The sequence below is a fragment of the Vitis vinifera genome, chromosome 14 (genome assembly GCF_030704535.1).
Source record: "Vitis vinifera cultivar Pinot Noir 40024 chromosome 14, ASM3070453v1".
Lineage (NCBI taxonomy): Eukaryota > Viridiplantae > Streptophyta > Magnoliopsida > Vitales > Vitaceae > Vitis > Vitis vinifera.
Genome location: NC_081818.1, coordinates 19,056,222 through 19,077,312, shown reverse-complemented (window position 1 = coordinate 19,077,312; position 21,091 = coordinate 19,056,222). Strand labels below are relative to the sequence as shown.

Sequence of the window (21,091 nt, the reverse complement as noted above, 5' to 3'; positions counted from 1 at the left end):
CTTCTTTCAACTCTTCTTTCACATCTCAATCCCACCTATCTTCCAATCTTGATATATTCTCCCCTTGAAGATAGGTGCTTTCAAAGTATGACCGATTCTTTTCAAAAGTCACATCCATAGTGACATAATGCTTCTTTGTAGGAGGTTGATAGCACTTGTAGCCTTTCTTTGTGAGGCAGTACCCTAAGAAACATCCTTCATACCTCTAGGATCCAATTTTCCACTTATTTGGTCATGGATTTGAACATAGGATACGCAACGGAAGACCTTTGGTGGTAAAACACCCACTCCTTGAAAATTAGGAAATAGTGTCTTGAGTTTCTTTACCGGTGCTTGGTTTGGTAAGACTTTAGTTAGATTCTATTGACAGGGTATGCGGTTGTTAGTATAACATCACCTTAGCAGCATTTTGGCACTTCCATTTGGAATAAGAGAGCATGGGCTACCTCTAGAAGATGTTTATTTTTTCTTTGAGCCACCCATTCTGTTGTGGGGTATCAACACATGTTGTGCTGATGCAGAATGCCTTCATTGTTCAAGTAATTCATCAATTCTTGATTGAATTATTCCTTCCATTATCAGATCTTAGGGTTGGACTTTTGGTTCTAAACTGAGTGTTGACAAATTTGTGAAATGTTGAAAGAATTAAGGGCACTTTAAACTTAAGACTTCATGAGATAAACCTAAGTGATCATGGTGCAATCATCTATAAAAGTAGCAAACCAACGAGTGTGGGAAATATTGGTAACATGGGATGAGCCCTAAACATCTAAATGAATTAAACTGAATGGAGAAACAAGTTGAATCTCTTTTATTAGAAAGTTCACACGATGATGCTTAGCTAGAGTACGTGACTCACAATGGGACTTGTTAACATCTATCTTCTCAAACAATGAAGGGAACAACCTTTTTAACAAAGCAATGGGGGATGTCCTAAATGTTATGCCTAAGAAGGATTTGGTCCAAACTAGTTTTGTAGGCTGAAACCAAGCATTGAGACTTTTTGCCTCCACTTTTCCAATTGGTCTCTAGGTAGTAAAGTCCATCTTTTAACTTACTATTCCTAATCGGTTTCGTCCAAAGATCCTGAAAATAACAACCCATAGGAGTGAATTCAACAGAACAGTTCAAATCTTTTATGATTTTTCCAATAGACAATAGATTATAATTCAATTTATGACATGAAGGACAAAGTGTATGGCTAAGTTAGGTGAAATGTGGACAAATCCTTGGTCAACAACTGAGGAGAATGACCCCTCAACTGTCTTTATTTTTTGTTTTCCTAAACATGGTAAGTAGCTGGAAAAAAATTTAGACATGCTATTCATATGGTCTGAAGCACTTGAATCAATGATTTAGGTACTAAAAGTTATTTTGGAGGGGAATTGAAGCCTTTATACCAGATTGAGCCATGAAACATGAACCTAAATTTGACGGGTTGTTTGCATTGGAGTTCTCTAGCTGGTTCAACAATTGTTTCAACCATTTAACTTTCTGATTTTTCCTCAATGGTGGTTGTTTGATTGGCTTGCCCTACTCTAGTAGGCTAATTTCCTCCTTTGTTGCTGATTTGTTTTAGGTTTTCAGGCTTTCCATGTAGCTCCCAACACATGGCTTTTGTGTGTCTTGGTTTGTTGCAATAGTCACACCAGATTTTATCCTTATCCACTAGTTTTTTTTTGTTCCCCACATTTTGATTTGGTTTGAACATTGCTAGATTAGAATTTTCTATTGTAGGACATTGACTATTTTAAGTTCCATTGTCTATCAATTCTTTGTGGCTTTTCTCCCCACAAATGTGTGAAAAGGCTTCATCGAGATCAAGAAAAAGGTTTTTTCCTAGTGCTTGTTCTCATGCTTGATCACATTCAAGATTAAGCCCTAACAAAATCTTCTTTGAGTTGGCAATAGATTCCATCTCTGCATTTTGGTAGAGATCTAACTCCATTAATTACCCTTTGAGAGACTTATAGTATTTTGTGACACTTCAAGTCCCTTGCTTGGTATTCATAATCCGCCGCTTGATTTGAAAAACTTGGGAGCTGAAACCAACCTTAGAATAGGTTTTATTAACAGCATCCCAAATGTCTTTAGCCATGGGAAAAGTTAGATATGTCTTTCTAATTTCTAGTTGCATGAAGTGTATGAGTCAAGACATTACCATCGAGTTTTCTGCCTCCCAAATCTAACACTTAGGATTACTTTTGAATGGTCGTCTTGTTGACCTAGTAACCTATTTGAATTTTCCTTTTCTTCTTAGAGAAATTTTTACGGATTGAGATCACTCCATAATTCCTTCCATTTAAGTTTGAGTGGCCATCTAAAGGGTAGGATTTTCAAAGTGTAAGGATACCTAGGCACTAAAAGAAGTTGCAGAAGTGATGTTGGTGGGCTTAGGAGTTTTAGACATGGTTGAAGGAGAAAAGCATATGATAGTAGGAACTAAAAGAAAAGAAGATTTGGGAGTGGTAACAAAAACAAAACAAAAAAAGTGAGAAGACCCTACAAAGCCCTTAGTCCGGATATTTGTATTCTGTGCATGAAGTATGGGGAATCAGCTGATCATATTTTTCTTCATTGCTCCTTGACGATTGGGTTGTGGCATAGGTTATTTCAGTTAGCTAAGATGGATTGGGTCCCCCCGAGGAGCATCCTTGACATGATGTACATCAAATTTAATGGATTTGGTTCGTCTAAGAGGGGGATAGCCTTGTGGCAAGCTGCAAACATCGCTCTTATTCGGATTGTGTGGTGGGAAAGAAATGCGAGGATTTTTGAGGATAAAGTAAGGAATTCAGAGTATCTTTGGGACTCTATTGTTTTCCTTGCTTCTCTTTGGGCTTATTGTTCCAAGGTTTTTAAGGGGACACCCCTTAATGTGATACATCTTGATTGGATAGCAGTGTGTACTCCATAAGGAGTGGTATTTTTAGAGTGTTTGCTTGTTTTTCAGTGTATTTTTCTATAGTTTAGCTTTCTTTGGCAGGAGGATTCCTCATCCTTCTTTTGTACTTATTTTTATCTATCAATAAATCTTTGTGTCGTTTCCAATCAAAAAAAAATAATGGCAATGAAGGCAGTGAAGTAAGACAAAATGGTGGCAATCAACTCCACCTAAAATAGAATAGCAATGAAGCCTGCTTATAAACCTAAGGGCCTAAATAGCTTTGATACCATGAGAATTTGTGAAAGAAATATGAAACTGATCCATTTCTTAGGAAAAATATTACAAGTTATATAGAATACATAAGTTAACCTATAGGGTGTTAAACTAGGAAAATATCTTAACCTCCCATACATAGCAGATATGAATCAATGGTAATAATACAACTGGAAATATACAACTAATTGACTAAAAATAATTGCCTATTCCAACCAATAACTGCTTATACTAACAAAAATTATGGTTTAGTGTGTGTGTGTGTGTGTTTAAGTATAATAAGGATAATTTTGGCCTAACGGTTCAAAGTTGGTAACTTTACCTTGGAGACCAGGCTACAAATCTTGATTCCCTCACCTTATTTTCGAATTTTAAATCACCCCCTCCCCACATCCCCCATAAGGCGATTTTGTACCAAAAAATCTTGGTAATAAATTCACCAAAATCTTGGAGATTGGCGATAAATTTGGAAAATCATTGGTAAATTGATGAAAAATTGGGAAAATCCCATTATATTGGTAAAAAATTGCTGAATTTTGGTGGGACAAAATTCCATTGCATACTTCCTTTCCATGTAGGCTGAAACTCGTAATATTGGCTGAAATTTCACCTAATATTGAGATTATTTTAATCCATGAGTGGAACCATACTTCTAGAGAGACTCCTCTTATGTGCCTTAGTGTCTTAACAAGATGAATTAGAGCTACTAGAAGTTGACCTTGTAGATTACAAAGAGAAAATGTCCTTAAATTAGGCTTCATTCCATAAGATTGCTTTTAGGTTCCTTCTTTAAGATTTATTGAAGCCTAAAATTTTCCCAAAGGAAGATCACCACAAGACTAGGACTTACAAGCAAATGAGCTTCTTATAATTTATGAAGGCCTCACTTGCTTGTTTGAGAGACCTTTGGGGCATTGGGAATGGGCAAAAATCTACACTATTTCTCTACTTAAAGGCCTCATTAACTCCTCTATTTGAATTTAAATTTGAAGGCAAGGATAGTGGGTTATTGTTAGTCTTCGCTAATGTTCTTCTCTTGCCATGTGTCCCATATTGAGACTCCTTCCCAGCCCTTTGAAGAGCACTAACATGTTGATTTCTGCCATGTGTCCCACATTGAGATCCATTCCAAGCCAACTAATATGCCCCATCATGCTAATTCTTGCCAAGTATTGTTGATACTCATTTGTCCCCTATGTCAATTCAACCTTTTCAATTGATCTATCATTTTCATCTCCAACAACTACAATAGAGATCGCAAACATCCATGCCCCATACTTCATCTCAATAAGAGGTAAGTGAAGAAGCTATGGACTATCCTATTTCCTCCAAGTTTCGATTGCTGACAAGGTTCTCAAAGTCGCAGCGAGCCTCTTTTGCTCGGGAAGCCATCGTCAGATAGCGAAGAGCTTCCAAAGGAGGAGGTTTTTGGAGCGGGAGCTCAGTGGGAACGAGGATTCAGTGCGAGTCCTATTTTTTTTTGCGATTGCCAAGGATTCGAATGCGGTGTTCAGAGGAAGGGGCTTCGTTATCTAGAGACGAAGAGGTTGTGCGCAAACATTTTTTTGAAGAAGACAGAGAAGGGTTTTTGGGCCGAGTAGGGTCTGATCTTCGTGGTTCTTTAGTCATGTTTTTGCTTTCTAATCCAGAAATCAGAGGTAAAGGGCTCAACTTTTTGGGGAATTGTGGAATGTTGGTAGTGAAAAACTTGGAGGTAAACTCGTCCTCACCTTCTCAGTCACCCTTATCCTCTTTTTCCACTTCGTCTGGGTTGGCACTTCCATTTCTGAGCCCTTCTGCTCCCGATTTCCCTAGTTCAATCATTCAGTCTCAATTTCCTATGGAAAATCGAGTAATTTTTGAAATTATTTTCCAAAAAAGACAATGTTGGTACTTTATGTCAAAATTGTGTTGGCAATCCTAACCTTGTTGTGGTGGGGTCCCAGTCTGCTTGTTCAAACCAGTTGCCCGAGAGTTTCAACCCCATTAAGTCTAAACCCAATTTGCCTAGTGAGGTTTCCAACCTGGTTACAATTAGCTAGGGTGATGTTGTGGTCTTCCCATCGGGCGAGTTCCAAATTGAAGGTTTGTCTCCCAAGAAAATGGCTAAAGTGCGTGAGGTTTTAAGCTCTCTGGATATTAAGGTATATTCCAGGAGGAACAACAGGTGCTCTACAGGTTTGTGAGACCTATTGGAACTGGTTGGGGGTTTAGGGTCTGTGATGTTTTTCCATGAAAATAATTAGTTGGAATACCAAATGTTTGGGATCAAGGAAAAAGCGAAGGGTGGTTAAAGATTTTCTGAGGTTAGAGAATCCGGATATAGTGATGATCCAAGAAACAAAAAAGGTGGAGTGTGACAGAAGGTTTGTGGGTAATGTTTGGACGGTCAGAAATAAGGAATGGGCTGCTCTTCCGGCGTGTAGGGCTTCAGGTGGTTTTTTGATTATTTGGGACTCTAATAAACTGCGCAGTGAGGAGGTGGTAATAGGATCCTTTTCGGTCTCAGTCAAGTTTTCTTTGGATGGATGCGGACCTCTATGGTTGTCCGCAGTTTATGGCCCAAACATCCCTTACTTAGGGGATTTTTGGGTGGAGTTGTTAGACATTTTTAGTCTATCTTTTCCGTTATGTGGGCGGTGATTTTAATGTCATAAGGAGAAGTTCAGAAAAATTGGGAGAATCTAGTCTAACTTCAAGCATGAAGGACTTTGATGGTTTTATAAGATAATGTGAATTGCTTGATCCACCTTTACAGAACGCACCATTCACTTGGTCAAACATGCAAGAGTCTCCCGTATGTAAAAGATTGGACGGATTTCTTTACTCAAATGAGTGGGAGCATTCCTTTCCTTAAAGCCTTCAAGAAGTTCTTCCTAGAAGGACATCGGATCATTAGCCGATAGTTTTGGAAACCAACCCGTTCAAGTGGGGCTCAACACCTTTTAAGTTTGAGAATATGTGGTTGCAACATCCTAGTTTCAAGGAGTGCTTTAAAAGTTGGTGGAGAGTGTTAAGAGAGAGAGAGAGAAGAAAACCTTGATTCTCATTCATGTAGTCTCAACTTACAATTGAGAGATATATATATACAAGGCTAGGAGTCCTAACTACCATACATGTGACCTATATTAACAAGGAAAGATAATATACTATAAATACATTATATTCAACACTCCCCCTCAAGCTGGAGCATATACGTCATATGCACCAAGCTTGTTACAAATATATTTAATCCTAGGACCTCTGAGAGATTTAGTGAAGATGTCTGCTAGTTGATCATTTAAATTAACAAAACTTGTAGCAACACATCCTGATGCGATCTTCTCTCTAATGAAATGACAGTCAACTTCAATATGCTTGGTCCTTTCATGAAAGACTGGATTGGATGTAATATGTAATGCGGCCTGGTTATCACAGATGAGTTTCATCTGTTCATCCTTTCCAAATCTCAACTCCCGAAGAAGATGTCTCAACCATATGAGTTCACATGTTGCCAAAGCCATAGCTCGATACTCGGCTTCAGCGCTAGATCTGGCCACTACATCTTGTTTCTTACTCTTCCAAGATATTAGATTACCTCCAATAAAAACACAGTACCCTGAAGTGGAACGTCTATCTGTGGGTGAGCCAGCCCAATCTGCATCTATATAACCAACAACCTGAGTATGACCTCTGTTCTCGTACAATACACCTTGGCCTGGTGTACTTTTGATATATCGAAGAATGCGGATTACGACATCCCAATGGCTATCACATGGTGACTGTAGGAATTGACTAACAACACTCACAGGAAAAGAAATGTCTGGACGAGTAATGGTGAGATAGTTCAATTTACCTACGAGCCGTCGACATCTCCCGGGGTCTCCTAAAGGCTCCCCCTGTCCTGGTACAAGTTTGACATTCGGATCCATAGGTGTGTCTACCGGTTTACAGTCTAACATACCGGTTTCTTCCAGGATGTCTAAAGCATACTTCCTTTGGGAAAGGACCACACCAGAACTGGATTGAGCTATCTCAATTCCCAAGAAATACTTGAGTTTCCCCAAGTCTTTGGTCTGAAAGTGGGTAAAAAGATGTTGCTTTAGTTTCTGAATACCATCCTGATCACTGCCTGTAATGACGATGTCGTCCACATAAACAACCAGATAAATACACTGCCCCAAGGAGTTATGATGATAGAAAACTGAATGATCTGTTGTACTGCGAAGCATGCCAAACTCTTGAACAACAGAACTAAAACGGCTAAACCATGCTCGAGGAGATTGTTTCAAGCCATATAGAGAACGGCGTAGCCTGCACACTAAACCAGACTCCCCCTGAGCAACAAAACCAGGAGGTTGCTCCATATAAACTTCCTCGGCAAGATCCCCATGAAGGAAGGCATTTTTAATATCCAACTGATAAAGAGGCTAAGAACACATAGCAGCCATGGAGAGAAGCAAGCGGACAGAAGCAATCTTGGCAACAGGGGAGAATGTGTCACCATAATCAGAACCATAAACCTGAGTATAGCCTTTAGCAACTAAGCGGGCCTTAAGGCGATCAACCTGACCATCAGGACCAACCTTAACTGCATAGACCCAACGACAACCAACTGTAGATTTACCAGAGGGTAAAACAACAAGATCCCAAGTGCCATTAGAGTGCAGAGCAGCCATTTCATCCACCATTGCCTGTCGCCAGCCTGGATGGGAAAGAGCTTCATGGGTGCTCTTTGGAAGAGAAACAGAGGATATAGCAGAAACAAAAGCAGAATAGGGTGAAGATAATCGATGATAACTCAAAAAATTGTAAATAGGATGAGGATTACGAGTAGAGCAAGTACCTTTCCGAACAGCAATGGGTAAGTCATTAGGAGAAGGCAGAGCCGGGGCAGGTGAAGCCGAAGGGATAGGAAGTGAGTCAGCAGGTGCCTCAGCAAAAGGGAGAGGAGCAACGACAGGAGGGCGACGATGATAAACCTGAAGTGGTCGAGGAGGCATAGCATCAGGTGGGGAGACAATGGGAATGGGCAAGACTTCAGAAACAGGAAGAGACTCAGAAGTGGTGGAAAAGAATGGTGAGTCCTCAAAGAAGGTGACATCAGCGGAGATAAAGTATCGATGAGTCTCAAGGGAATAACAACGATAACCCTTCTGAAGTCTGGAATATCCCAAGAAGAGGCACTTCATAGCTTTGGCGGAAAGCTTGTCCTGTCCAGGAGTGAGAATATGAACAAAGCAAGTACAACCAAAGACACGAGGAGGAAGGAAATAAAGTGGTTGGTCAGGGAAGAGAAGGGAGTGAGGAATCTGATCGTGTAAGACAGAGGAGGGCATACGATTAATCAAATAACAAGCGGTAAGAACAGCGTCCCCCCAAAAACGAAAAGGAACATTACTATGGAGGAGGATAGTACGAGCTGTCTCAACAAGATGTCGATTCTTGCGTTCAGCTACCCCATTTTGTTGAGGAGTATGAGCACAAGAAGACTGATGAAGAATCCCATGATGAGACATAAACGAAGTAAATGGGGCTGAAAAATATTCCCTGGCATTGTCACTGCGTAACACACGAATAGAAATATTGAACTGGGTTTGGATTTCAGCATAAAATTTCTGGAAAATAGAGAATAACTCAGCTCGATTTTTCATTAAAAATAACCAAGTACATCGAGAATAGTCATCAATGAAAGTGACAAAATACTGAAATCCTAAAGTAGACGCAGTCCGACAAGGACCCCAAACATCAGTGTGGACAAGCTCAAAAGGAGACTTTGCCCGATTATTCAAACGCTTTGGGAACGAAACACGAGTATGTTTCCCAAGCTGACATGACTCACACGGAAGCGACGACAAAGTGGAAAAACAAGGGACCATCTTTTGGAACTTGGAGAGACTAGGATGACCCAGACGATTGTGAATGAGGAGAGGGGCATCAGTGGAAATGCAAACTGCAGCAGATGAATCCTAGGTGAGGTGATAGAGGCCTTGAGACTCACGTCCTATGCCAATCGTCTTCCCCGTACTCCGGTCCTGCAAGGTCACAAATTTATCAGAAAAGGTAATAGAGCAATTAAGAGTACGAGTGAGTTTGCTGATGGAAATAAGATTAAAAGGACATTCAGGAGTATAAATGACAGAAGTGAGAGGTAGAGAAGGCAGAGGAAGGGCCAAACCAATACCTTTAGCCACAGTTTGAGAACCATTAGCTAAGGTAACAGTAGGTAAAGCAGAGGTAGTAGTAATAGAGGAGAAAAGATCCTTATTACCAGATAGGTGATCAGAAGCTCCAGAATCTAGAATCCAGGGTCTAAGAGAAGATGTGTGGGTAAGGCAGGCAGAGGCATTACCAGGCTGGGCAACAGAGGCAATAGAAGCCTGAGATGCAGAGGAGCTCGGAGGCTGAGGCAGCGGAGAATCAGAGGACTGGGTCATATCCACTTATCTGGAGAATGAAGTATGTTTAGATCGAAGAGAGCCCTAATACGGCTTCAGATTGCGGCGTGGCACCACCGACAAAGGGAGACGGCCTCAGATCGCAGCGTGGTACCACCAGAAAGGTAGAAGAACACTGCCCAAGGCCCGTGCAGGGATTGGGGTGGAGAAAAAGTAGCCGGAGCTTCGCCGGAAAGACTGTTTGGAGGGCCGACAGAGACAAAAATCCCCAAAGGAGGTAGGGAGGCTGGTCGGTGTCAGGCGAAGCTGGAGGAGGAGGCGCGTCGCCGGAAAATGGCACGTGGCCGGCGCGTGGATGCTCTTTTGGTGCCGGTGCCTTCACAAAAGTTGGAGATCTCCTCCAGGCGCTCCTTCTGGTATGGTCGGTGTCGGAAAAATAGGTCGCCGGAAAAGTTCGCCGGAAAGTTTCGCCTGCAGTGAGTGGTTTCTAACGACGTTCCGACTGACCGGAAAGTATTGGGAGATGGGGAAGGTGATCGGAATGAAACACGGTCACCGAAAGGTTTCCCGGAGTTGATGACACGGGAAACAGGAAAGAATTAGGTTTTCTTCCCTGGCTCTGATACCATGTTAAGAGAGAGAGAGAGAGAAGAAAACCTTGATTCTCATTCATGTAGTCTCAACTTACAATTGAGATATATATATATACAAGGCTAGGAGTCCTAACTACCATACATGTGACCTATATTAACAAGGAAAGATAATATACTATAAATACATTATATTCAACAGAGAGGTTTTCAAGGAACTGGGTAGGAAGGTCAGAAGTTCATTTCCTTGCTTCTCTTTGGGCTTTTTGTTCCAAGGTCTTTAAGGGGACTCTCCTTATTGTGTTACAACTTGATTGGCTAGCGGTGTGTAATTCCTTTGGATTAGTCTAGTCTAGAGAGTTTGTTCGTTATTACATTGTATTTTTTTTTTTTCGTATTCTTGTAGTTTAGTTTTCTTTGGTGGGAGGATTCCTCATCCTTCTCTTGTACTTCTTTTTTCTATTAATATATTCCTTTGTCGTTTCCTATCAAAAAAAAAAAAAAAAAAAAAAAAACTTCATCTCAATCAATTCCTCCATTTGTATTCTCACCCTAACATTTAAGAGATCATACAACTTCAAAGTCACTAGTCAACCTCTATGATTGTCCTCCAAACCTTCATTATTTGGTTGTAGGTGTTCTTCATATCATAAATGAAATGATAGTCCTTGTAGTTCAATCCATCCTTTTCAAGACATACCTAAAACCACTGTATTTTCCCTAGGGGATCATTTTCTCACTAAAGTTGTATACCTTCCCTTAAACACGACATAACCCAAATGATGTAGGAATGATGCTTTCTCAAACAAAGAATAACCCTTTTATTACCATGAAAGGGACAATAGACATCATACCCTTCTAACCTAAAGCTCTAACTGAAGCTCTACCCACCTTAGCCCAATCAATTTTAATCAAGTGATAATCACATGCCATTGCTCTCACCTACTACCTAATTGTAACAAGGCTTCATTTCCTTGACCCTTGTTCTTGAAGCACTCTTGTATAGGAACGATTTGAAGGATCGACTTTGTTGTAGTGTTCTTTTTCAACAAAATTAAGACAATCCATCAACCCATATTATGCCATCTTCAAGTGAGTCTTTATCAAAGGAGAAATCACTTGTTTCAATTTGTCTCATCCATTTCCTTTGTCACCCTCTAGTATTGCCAAGAAAGTGTAGTTTTTTTATTAGATGCAAAGTCAAATAACATGATAAAGCTATCACTAGGATTAATTCTCACTTTCATTGGATGAACATTAGTCTTTCCTTTGTATTTTTTGTTGAAACCCAAGAAGCAAACCATCTTAGTTGCCTTCCCTAGGTGCTCCAACAGCCATCCAACCTTTTCCCTTTCAAAATCCAAGGAGAAAAATAACACCTTCTCTTTGCTCAAACATCGAGATCCATGTCCCTCCAACCTCACCTTTGAATATTACGTTAAAGGTTTTCCTTTCCACATTGCACAACCTTCTCCTCCTTCTCTCCATTAATGTTCTGTCCCTTATTTCCTTCAATTCCCACATTTTTCAACCTCCTACAGAAGATAACTTAGCACAAACAAGAACTAAATTCAAGAAAAAGAAGAAAGATGTGAAAGATAACTAATCCAACCTATTTAATCACCAAGAGGGGGCAGGGGGGTGGTCAAATTTTGCTAACTTTTAAACTAAATTAAAGCAATTAACACAAGCATAACACAATATGCAATTTTAGACAAATTATGATACATAAAGAAAGGGAGGAAGAGATGCAAACGCTATTTTATAGTGGTTCGATCCAAATCTAGGCCTATGTCCACTCTCCTCACACTCTAACCAAGCGAGGGTTTCATTAGCTCTTCAATGCAAGCCTTTAACATCTATAATTGGATTCCACGGTTCCAATGGACTTCACAAATCCCCTCAAGTGATAAACCTTTCTTGAACAACAATCTCACAAGTTTAGAAGTAGGAAATAAAGAACACTTTAATTATAGTGAAGCAAAGATGACTCATAATACAATGAAATTAGGATTGATTTGATGGTGCATAAGAGAAAATTGCAAGTGAAAGAATGGATGCGCTTAAAAGCTTTTCAATGAGGTTTTAGGTGGGTAAGCAAAAGAATGCTCAATGTCTCATTTGTTTAAATGCTCTTAAAACCATCAATATATATCTTGGAAGAGCTTAGGAACCCTAGAACCCAACTTGGGTTCGACCGATCGAGCATCTAGTTTGACAAGTTGACTAGTGGTTGGGAATTTAATAACTTAACAAGTGACAATTGGGGGCTAAGAGCTAAACTGTTTGAACTCAATCATTGAAAATGGGCTTCTAAGCCTTCAATGCATAATTTGGAACCCTCGACTAGTTGAGCTTAACCAAAGCAATTGGTTCAACTATGCCTCAACTGGTTGGATTGTTTTGGCAAAAAATGAGATCGAATTGAGGTTAGGAACCCCCGGAAAGGCTTCCAAACCAATACATAACCCTTTAAATGTGTTTTTGAAAGAATTTAAGCCAAGGTTTGTTGAAAAACATGAAATCATCCAATCTTAAGAAAATTTATCCAATTTAAAATGTATAAAGGATGATTTTGAAATGTTAAGTGCATGCAAGATTTTAATTGACTCAATATCACCAACAAAATCAATCTTGCAATGGTTCCTAAGTCTTCAAAGGTGTTTCAATAGTGTCAAGTCTTCATTAAACAAGGTCTTTCATTAATTTGACTTGAATTAGCCTTAATTTCTTGAAAACTTGAAACAATTAGCTTGATTAAACCATTAGTACTATTAACCTCATTTTGTGATCATCATCGTGGGCTAATGAAAGAGAAGAAAGAGACAAATTAAATTTAGAATCTTCTTTAATTGTTTTAGAAATTTCATCTTGAAGAAGAAAGAATGGGCTATCATTATTTAAAGAAATTTTAATCTTATTAAGACCTTCTAAGAGTTCCATCTAAAAGAGAAAATGATAGAATGATTATTAAAGATTGTAAAGTTTCTTCATTCACTTTGTAGGAATTAGCTTATTTAAAGACTTTAGAAAACCTTAAAACCTTATTAAAAAGACAAACATGGAAACTGAATATATAAAATATTCTATTAGGAATCTAGTTTTTTTCCTAGAACACATAAATTTTCTAAGTAATGAATTAGAAAATAAGAATAGAAACTTTAAAAAAATGGGAATGTCTTAGAAGAAAAAAAATTCTATGAAGAAGACTCTTAAGAACTTTAAAAAATAGATTGTTCAAAATTCTAGGAACTTTTTATGATGCGAAATTCCTAACAAAGAAAACTTATAACATTCTATATAGAATTCAAGTAGCCAATTGTTAGTAACTTTGATTATGAATGACCCAATAGTATAAATTCACCAAATCATTCCTTACTAAGTTGGCTTAGGATTTTTTTTTTTTTCCTCACAAATTAACCTTAGGCTTAGCTCCATCAATGTAGATTGTTTTTATTTTTCTTCAACAATACTTTCTTTGATGTGTTAATTCAATGTGAAGTGTCTAAACAAATATGCATCTTCTATCTAACTCACAAACCGCCTGTAGAGTACAAACGCTTGATAAATTGTTAAATGAATATTTTCATATATCTCAGGTATTTATATAGGTACACAACACTATTTTAGGATAATTAACTATAGAGAATAATTACAGCTCTAGGATTACAACTGTAAATCACAACTATATAGAATATACACAACTATAAATCATAGCTGTCCAGAATATATGCCAACTCTCCCCCTTAAGTTGGTGCATAGATATTGCACATGCCCAATTTGGATAATAATGTATAAAATGGACCACTAGTAACAACATGAGTCATCATATCCACCAATTAATCTACACTTTTAATATAGGGAACCTTTATCATGCCAAAGTTTAGGTTATCCTTGATGTAGTTCTTGTCAAATTCAATATGCTTAGTTCGATGGTGTTGTACCGAATTATTTGCAATCTCAATAGCTATCCTGTTATCACAAAAAAGTATCATAGGTTTCTTGGGACCAAACCCAAGCTTGCTTAAGAGAATTCTTGAGCAAGTAAGTTCCAAAGTTGCATGATGGAGTGCATGGTATTCAACTTCTGCACTAGATAGTGGGACCACATTTTGTTTCTTACTCCTCCAAGTTACTAAATTTCCTCCTACAAATGACACATACCCTGAAGTATACTTTCTATCCAATCTGGATTTGACAAAGTTGGAGTTTATGTAACCCTCAATATTTAGATGTCCATGTTTAGAGAACATAATACCTTTGCCTAGAGAGAACTTCAGATACGTTAGGCTATGATTTTTTGTATTCATGTATCAGTCACTCGGATTATGCATGAATTGACTTACAATAGTAACTTCATGTGACTTGTTAGGTGTAATGTGGGTCAGATAGATTAATTTCTCCACTAGTCTCGAATATTTTTCTTTTTTCGTTGGAATCTAATTAGGATAAATGGATAACCAATGATTTATCTCAATGGGAGTATCTATAGGTTTGTAAGTGAATTTACCAGTTTCAACCAAGAGATCTAATCTATACTTTCGTTGTGAGAGGAAAAGTCCTTGCTTGGATTAAGATACCTTAATGCCCAAGAAGTATTTTAGAGCACCCAAGTCCTTCATTTCAAATTTGTTAGCCAAACAACTTCGAAACTTCTCTATTTTTGTAGACTAACAATCATGTCATCAACATAAACAATAAGCAAAGTAATGTCATTACCAACTCTCTCATAGAACAAAGTATGATCTGCCATATGTCACGGACTTAGGCTTCTCCTAAGCTCATGTACCGAATTATTTGCAATCTCAATAGCTATCCTGTTATCACAAAAAAGTATCATAGGTTTCTTGGGACCAAACCCAAGCTTGCTTAAGAGAATTCTTGAGCAAGTAAGTTCCAAAGTTGCATGATGGAGTGCATGGTATTCAACTTCTGCACTAGATAGTGGGACCACATTTTGTTTCTTACTCCTCCAAGTTACTAAATTTCCTCCTACAAATGACACATACCCTGAAGTATACTTTCTATCCAATCTGGATTTGACAAAGTTGGAGTTTATGTAACCCTCAATATTTAGATGTCCATGTTTAGAGAACATAATACCTTTGCCTAGAGAGAACTTCAGATACGTTAGGCTATGATTTTTTGTATTCATGTATCAGTCACTCGGATTATGCATGAATTGACTTACAATAGTAACTTCATGTGACTTGTTAGGTGTAATGTGGGTCAGATAGATTAATTTCTCCACTAGTCTCGAATATTTTTCTTTTTTCGTTGGAATCTAATTAGGATAAATGGATAACCAATGATTTATCTCAATGGGAGTATCTATAGGTTTGTAAGTGAATTTACCAGTTTCAACCAAGAGATCTAATCTATACTTTCGTTGTGAGAGGAAAAGTCCTTGCTTGGATTAAGATACCTTAATGCCCAAGAAGTATTTTAGAGCACCCAAGTCCTTCATTTCAAATTTGTTAGCCAAACAACTTCGAAACTTCTCTATTTTTGTAGACTAACAATCATGTCATCAACATAAACAATAAGCAAAGTAATGTCATTACCAACTCTCTCATAGAACAAAGTATGATCTGCCATATGTCACGGACTTAGGCTTCTCCTAAGCTCATGTGCGGCACTTAGACAACATCAAGACACTTGATGTTGCTAAGTCAACCTTACCCACCCACTTAGCTAGGCAGGCTAAGCATGCACATGACTTGGAAGCTTAGAAAGCACACGTAGGTAACACTTAAAGGAAAGGAAGCTTTATTGCTCAAAAGATGCTTTATAATGTTTTGGAAGCTCACTTGCTTGGTGTTTTGGCCAAATGAGGCCCTCACCTATTTATAGGCACCTTAGGAATTCTTTGGAACCTTGGAGGGTTCTTTACAAATCAAGAATTTCTTAGAACATTCTAGACAAAAACTATGTACAAGCTATATATAAGTATTTATATGATGTCTCTGGAACTCTCTAGAATGCTTTAGACTCTTCCAATGCCTTCTTACCTTAGTGTAGAGATGTGTGGACATCTCTAGGCTTCTCTAAAACCTTCTGCATACCTCCACAAGTGGATGTCTCTAAGAGGTTCCAGAAGCTTCCTGCTCCTTAAATAAGCTCAAAGGAAGTCATTTGGAGCAGGGTGTGACACATAACTTGTTTAAAACTAAACTCCTTCATCAAGTAGCTCAACCTACCAAACATGCCCTTGGCGACTGCTTTAATCCGTACAAAGCCTTTTTTTAGTTTGCATACCCTATGTTCTTTTGGTGTAAACCCCGGAGGGGGATCCATGTACACCTCCTCTAACAAATCTCCATGGAGAAAGCCATTCTTTACATCAAACTGTCATAATGGGCAGTCCAAATAGATGGTAAGAGAAAGTATGACTCTAAAGTGTTCATCTTGGCCACAAAGGCAAAGGTGTCTTGATAGTCAATTCCATAAGTTTGAATGTATCCCTTGACAACCAATCTAGCTTTATGTGAACCAATTGTCCTATCTAACTTGTACTTTACTGAAAACACCCACTTACATCCCACTGTCATCTTTTCTTGAGGGAGCTCGACCAGCTCCCAAGTAGAATTCTTCTGGAGAGCCTTCATTTCTTCAACCATAACAGACTTCCACTTATGATCTTCAAGGACTTCCTGAAAATAACTAAGGATAAACACAAAGGATAATTGAAGAGTAAAAGCAAGGTGAGTCTTAGATAAATGATGATAAAAGACAAAATTGGAAATGAGATAGACAACATTAGAGGATGATTTTGAGAAACCCAACCTATCATGTTCTTTACGATCACGAAGAGGATATCTCCTACCTTGATCACCAACTTGTAGATTCAAGGTAGCAGTTTCGGAAGTTAAAGGTGAAAGAACATGTACCTCAAAATTAGTCTCGGAAGAGTCATCTAATGGCATGGTGAAATCATTAAGAGGAGTATTGGAGCTTGGAGTGGGTATGATAGTAGCATTTTTTCTTCCTTGTATAACCTTGTTGGAATAATTTGGCTAGTCGTTCATCACTTCTTTCTTTAGATTCAAACTCAACCGCCATAGGGTTGGGAGTGTCTAAAGATTCCCCCTTACCCAAATTAGTTGTATCCTCCCCCTGACCTAAAATCCATAACCCCTTCACCTCTAACCATAACATTTCCTCTTCCTTACTACTAATCTCCCCCTGAAGAGAAACTCGAGACACATTCATAAAAAATAAGACTCTTTTTCACAAAATTGAACATCCATGGAGATATAGTATTTGTCCGTAGGAGGATGAAAACATTTATAGCTCTTTTGGGAATTAGAGTAATTGAGAAAGACACATTTAAGAGTACGAGGATCAAACTTATCCCTTTGATGAGAGTGTATATAAGGATAACATACATAACGAAAAACTTTAAGACAAAGATTCAAAGCAGAAGGAATAAAGTGAAATTGTGATAACATTTACAAAGGAGTTTGATAATCAATGACACAGACAAGTATCTGGTTGATGAGAAAGACAACAATCATGACAACTTTAGCCTAAAAGCATTTTGGAACACACATAGTAAAGCATAAAGCTTGGGCCACCTCTAGAATTTGGTGGTTTTTATGCTCTTCTATGTCATTTTGTTGTGTCGTGTATGTACACATTGTTTGGTGTAGAATTCCATTTTCTTTGAATAAATTAGCAAGTGACTGATTCACAAATTCATGATCATTATCAAAGTGAAAGACCTTAACTTGAGTATTAAATTGTGTGACAATCATTTTGGAAAATTGAGGAATAACATGTAGAACATCATTCTTAGATTTAAGCAAATATACCCAACTCACCCTAATACAATCATCAATAAAAGATACAAATTATTTATGACCCGAAGTAAGAGTAGAAAAAGGATCTTAAACATTTGTAAAAGCACAGGTAAAAGGAATCAGACTTTTATTGAGACTTGTTTTGAAAGGTACACGATAATTTTTAACATAAATGCATTGTTCACACCTTAAACTAGAAACTGAAATATTTCAAAGCAATTGAAAAAATAAACATTCCAAATAAGAAAAAGATGAGTGACCTAATCGACAATGCTATAAAAGAAAATTTTCTCTCTATCAGATGTCTCTCTTGCTACTTTAAAAACACGATCAGATTCAAATTGTAACTCCTTTGCCCCCTCTAAGTAGTAAAGACCTCCCCTCTCCTTATCAAGGCCAATTGTCATTTTTGTAAGATTGCCCCGAAACAACAATAGTAGAATGGAAGGTTACAAAACAATTAAGATGTTTGGTGATCTTACTAATAGAAAGAGGACTATTAAAGAGACTAGGCGGAAATAAGACAAAGAACATGGAGAGTGTGAGGGAAAGTAAGACATTCCCGACTTTTGAAATCAGCATAAGAGTCCCATTAGCAACCTGAACAAACTTAACAGGTGAGCGCATTTGAGAATAAAGTAAGGAAGAATGACTAATCATATAATCAGTGACCCCTGAATCAATAACCCAAGTGTTAGAGGCAGTAGAAATAAAAGTTAAACTAGAATTACCTTCTTGAGAAGATAATCGAGAAACTTGAGAATCAGAAGCTGGAGGAGTAGCGTTAGCAAGAGCAACCCTGAGTTGATTTCTTGTTCTTCCTTTCTACTTGCTTAAGCTTGTACCACTCCGGATAACTATGTTTCTTCCAGCAAACATCTATCATATGTTTGGTGCTATTACAGTGAGTGCAGAAGTAAGAAGAAGAGTCAGTAGAAGTAGTAAAAGGTGTTAGCTATGTGTTATTCTTATGGACAGCCATAGTGGAAGCTTCAAAGCAATCTTCTATTCCCATGGTGACCTGCCTCTTTTCTGCACGACAAAGTAGTGAATAAGCGTCCTCTAGACTTCGTAAAGGAGAGGTGACCAAAACATGACTGCTAACTTGATCCAAATTATGATCAAGACCTGTAAGAAACATATAAACTTGATCCTCAGTAGTACGCTTCCTTTGTTTCTCAATATCAACTACACATGTCATATCATTGGGCCTTCAATAATCAAGCTCCATGAATATTGAGTTTAACTCATTATAATATTCTTCAAGAGGGTGACCACCTTGGCGTGATTGAAAGGATTTCTTCATCAGTTCATATGCTTGAGAAGAGTTAGAGACATCAAGATAGCACCTCTTAACTGCATCCCAAACCTCCTCAGTTGTTCCACATTGCACAAAGTATGACATCAACCGGTCAGTCATGGAATTGATGAGCCAAGACTTGACTACAGCATCTTTGATTGCCCATTCATCATAGTTTAGGTCACCCTCTACGGGTGCGATCTTCCTTCCTGTGATATATCCCTTCTTCATTCTGCTAGCAATATGCATCTCCAAAATTTGAGACCAAACACAATAATTAGCACTATCCCAACTTAATAGAAATAGTTGGAGAGACAGTCTCATGAATGGCTTTTTTTATATTAGAAATACTTATATCAGTTTTTGCAAACATGATATGGTAATGATGAGGGTGAAAAAGAATGAAAGAAGTGTCAGCTAGACAACAGCTGAAATTTTCTGCTTTTGCTCTAATACCAACTTGATAAACTGTTGAACAAATATTTTCATATATCTCAAGGGTATTTATATAGGGTACATAAGACTATTTTAGGATAATCAACTATACAGAATAATTACAGCTCTATAATTACAGCTGTATACACAACTATAAATCACAGCGGTCCAGAATATATGCTATGTTTAATTTATTGATACTCTGAATGACTGTTTTTTAAGCATTTGAACTGTATTTTCTTTTCTTATTTAATGTGAAATTAGTGTTTTTTTTTTTAACTTTTTATATTATGCTTTGATGCACTTACAATCTCACCAAGGTTTCTATGCATTAAACAACCATTGATTCTACCTTTTGATTGTTAATATCAAGCCTTTGACAGATGCCAGACTTTATGGACATAGAGATATATGCAGGATCTTGGAAGTCAGTGGAGGAACTGATTCTATCAATGATAACCCAATGGTAAGTGTAAATTGTCAAGGGCTGGTTTTCCTCTATTTTAGGATTCAACCAATTAGACTGAGGAAAATGGTGATCTTGGAAAGTAATCAGCCATATTAGTCTATGTTGCAAACCCAAATCAAGTAAGCCATAGTCCAACAAATTAAGTTGGCCACCCTAATACCTCTTTGATGTTGGCCGTCATTTTCTCTTCTCATTAGCTGACTGACAACCTATTTGGCGGTCCCATGGCCACTCTGATTATTCCAACTTGAGCCATATAATTTCATATTTTAGTTGCATTTATTGGCCTTAAGTGCAGGTGATCAACTATAGCATGACTTGTTGTCGACTTGTTATCTATTGGTGCAAATCTATCTCCTCAAAATGCATTGATTTTATCCTTTTTCATACTGTCTATTCTAGACTGGAACTTTATCTCTGTTTACCAGCTTCCGAGATTCTAGTATTTCTTTTTCTTTTTCTTTTTTTTTTTTTTTACTCTCAAAAAATCTTTCCAACTATGCTTCTTCAAGAACAGTAATTTAAATAAATTCAAGAAGGTTACAATGAACCTCCTTTCTAAGCAAGTTCATAAGAAATCTACCACCTGATTTTGGGGGGGGGGGGGGGGGGAAAGAGGGTGCGGGGAAGAGAAGGGAAGGAAATGTGCTCTTCTTGAAAACTTTTATTGGTTGTTTGACCAACTTCCCTACCTTTTGAATTTCTTTTGAGATGGCTTTCTTTATTATCTGGACAATGAATTGTTTGAAACCTTTGTATTCATTAGGGTTCAATAACTTCTCAAGCTTTTTTCCTTGTGAGAAGATTATTCCCCTTTCTCATATGTTATAATTTCTTTTTTCTATTCTATTTTTATTTTTCATTGGTTTGAGAAATGGAAGTTAGAAAATATTGTATGTACTTTGTATTTTGTGCTGGTTTCTAAAATAATTCAATTTTTTGCTCCTGGTGGTTCTGT

The 21,091-nt window shown here is 37.9% G+C and overlaps 1 protein-coding gene across 3 annotated transcripts in view; it reads left to right on the top strand.

Annotated features, from left to right (window-relative positions):
- Window positions 1–21,091, top strand: part of LOC100852545 (integrin-linked protein kinase 1) — a 76,693-nt gene that overhangs the window by 8,809 nt on the left and 46,793 nt on the right. For all 3 annotated transcript variants that reach the window (XM_010662071.3, XM_010662072.3, XM_010662073.3), the window contains exon 3: window positions 20,038–20,130. In XM_010662071.3, coding sequence (XP_010660373.1) covers window positions 20,038–20,130 — 93 coding nt within the window. The remainder of the gene's footprint in view (window positions 1–20,037; window positions 20,131–21,091) is intronic.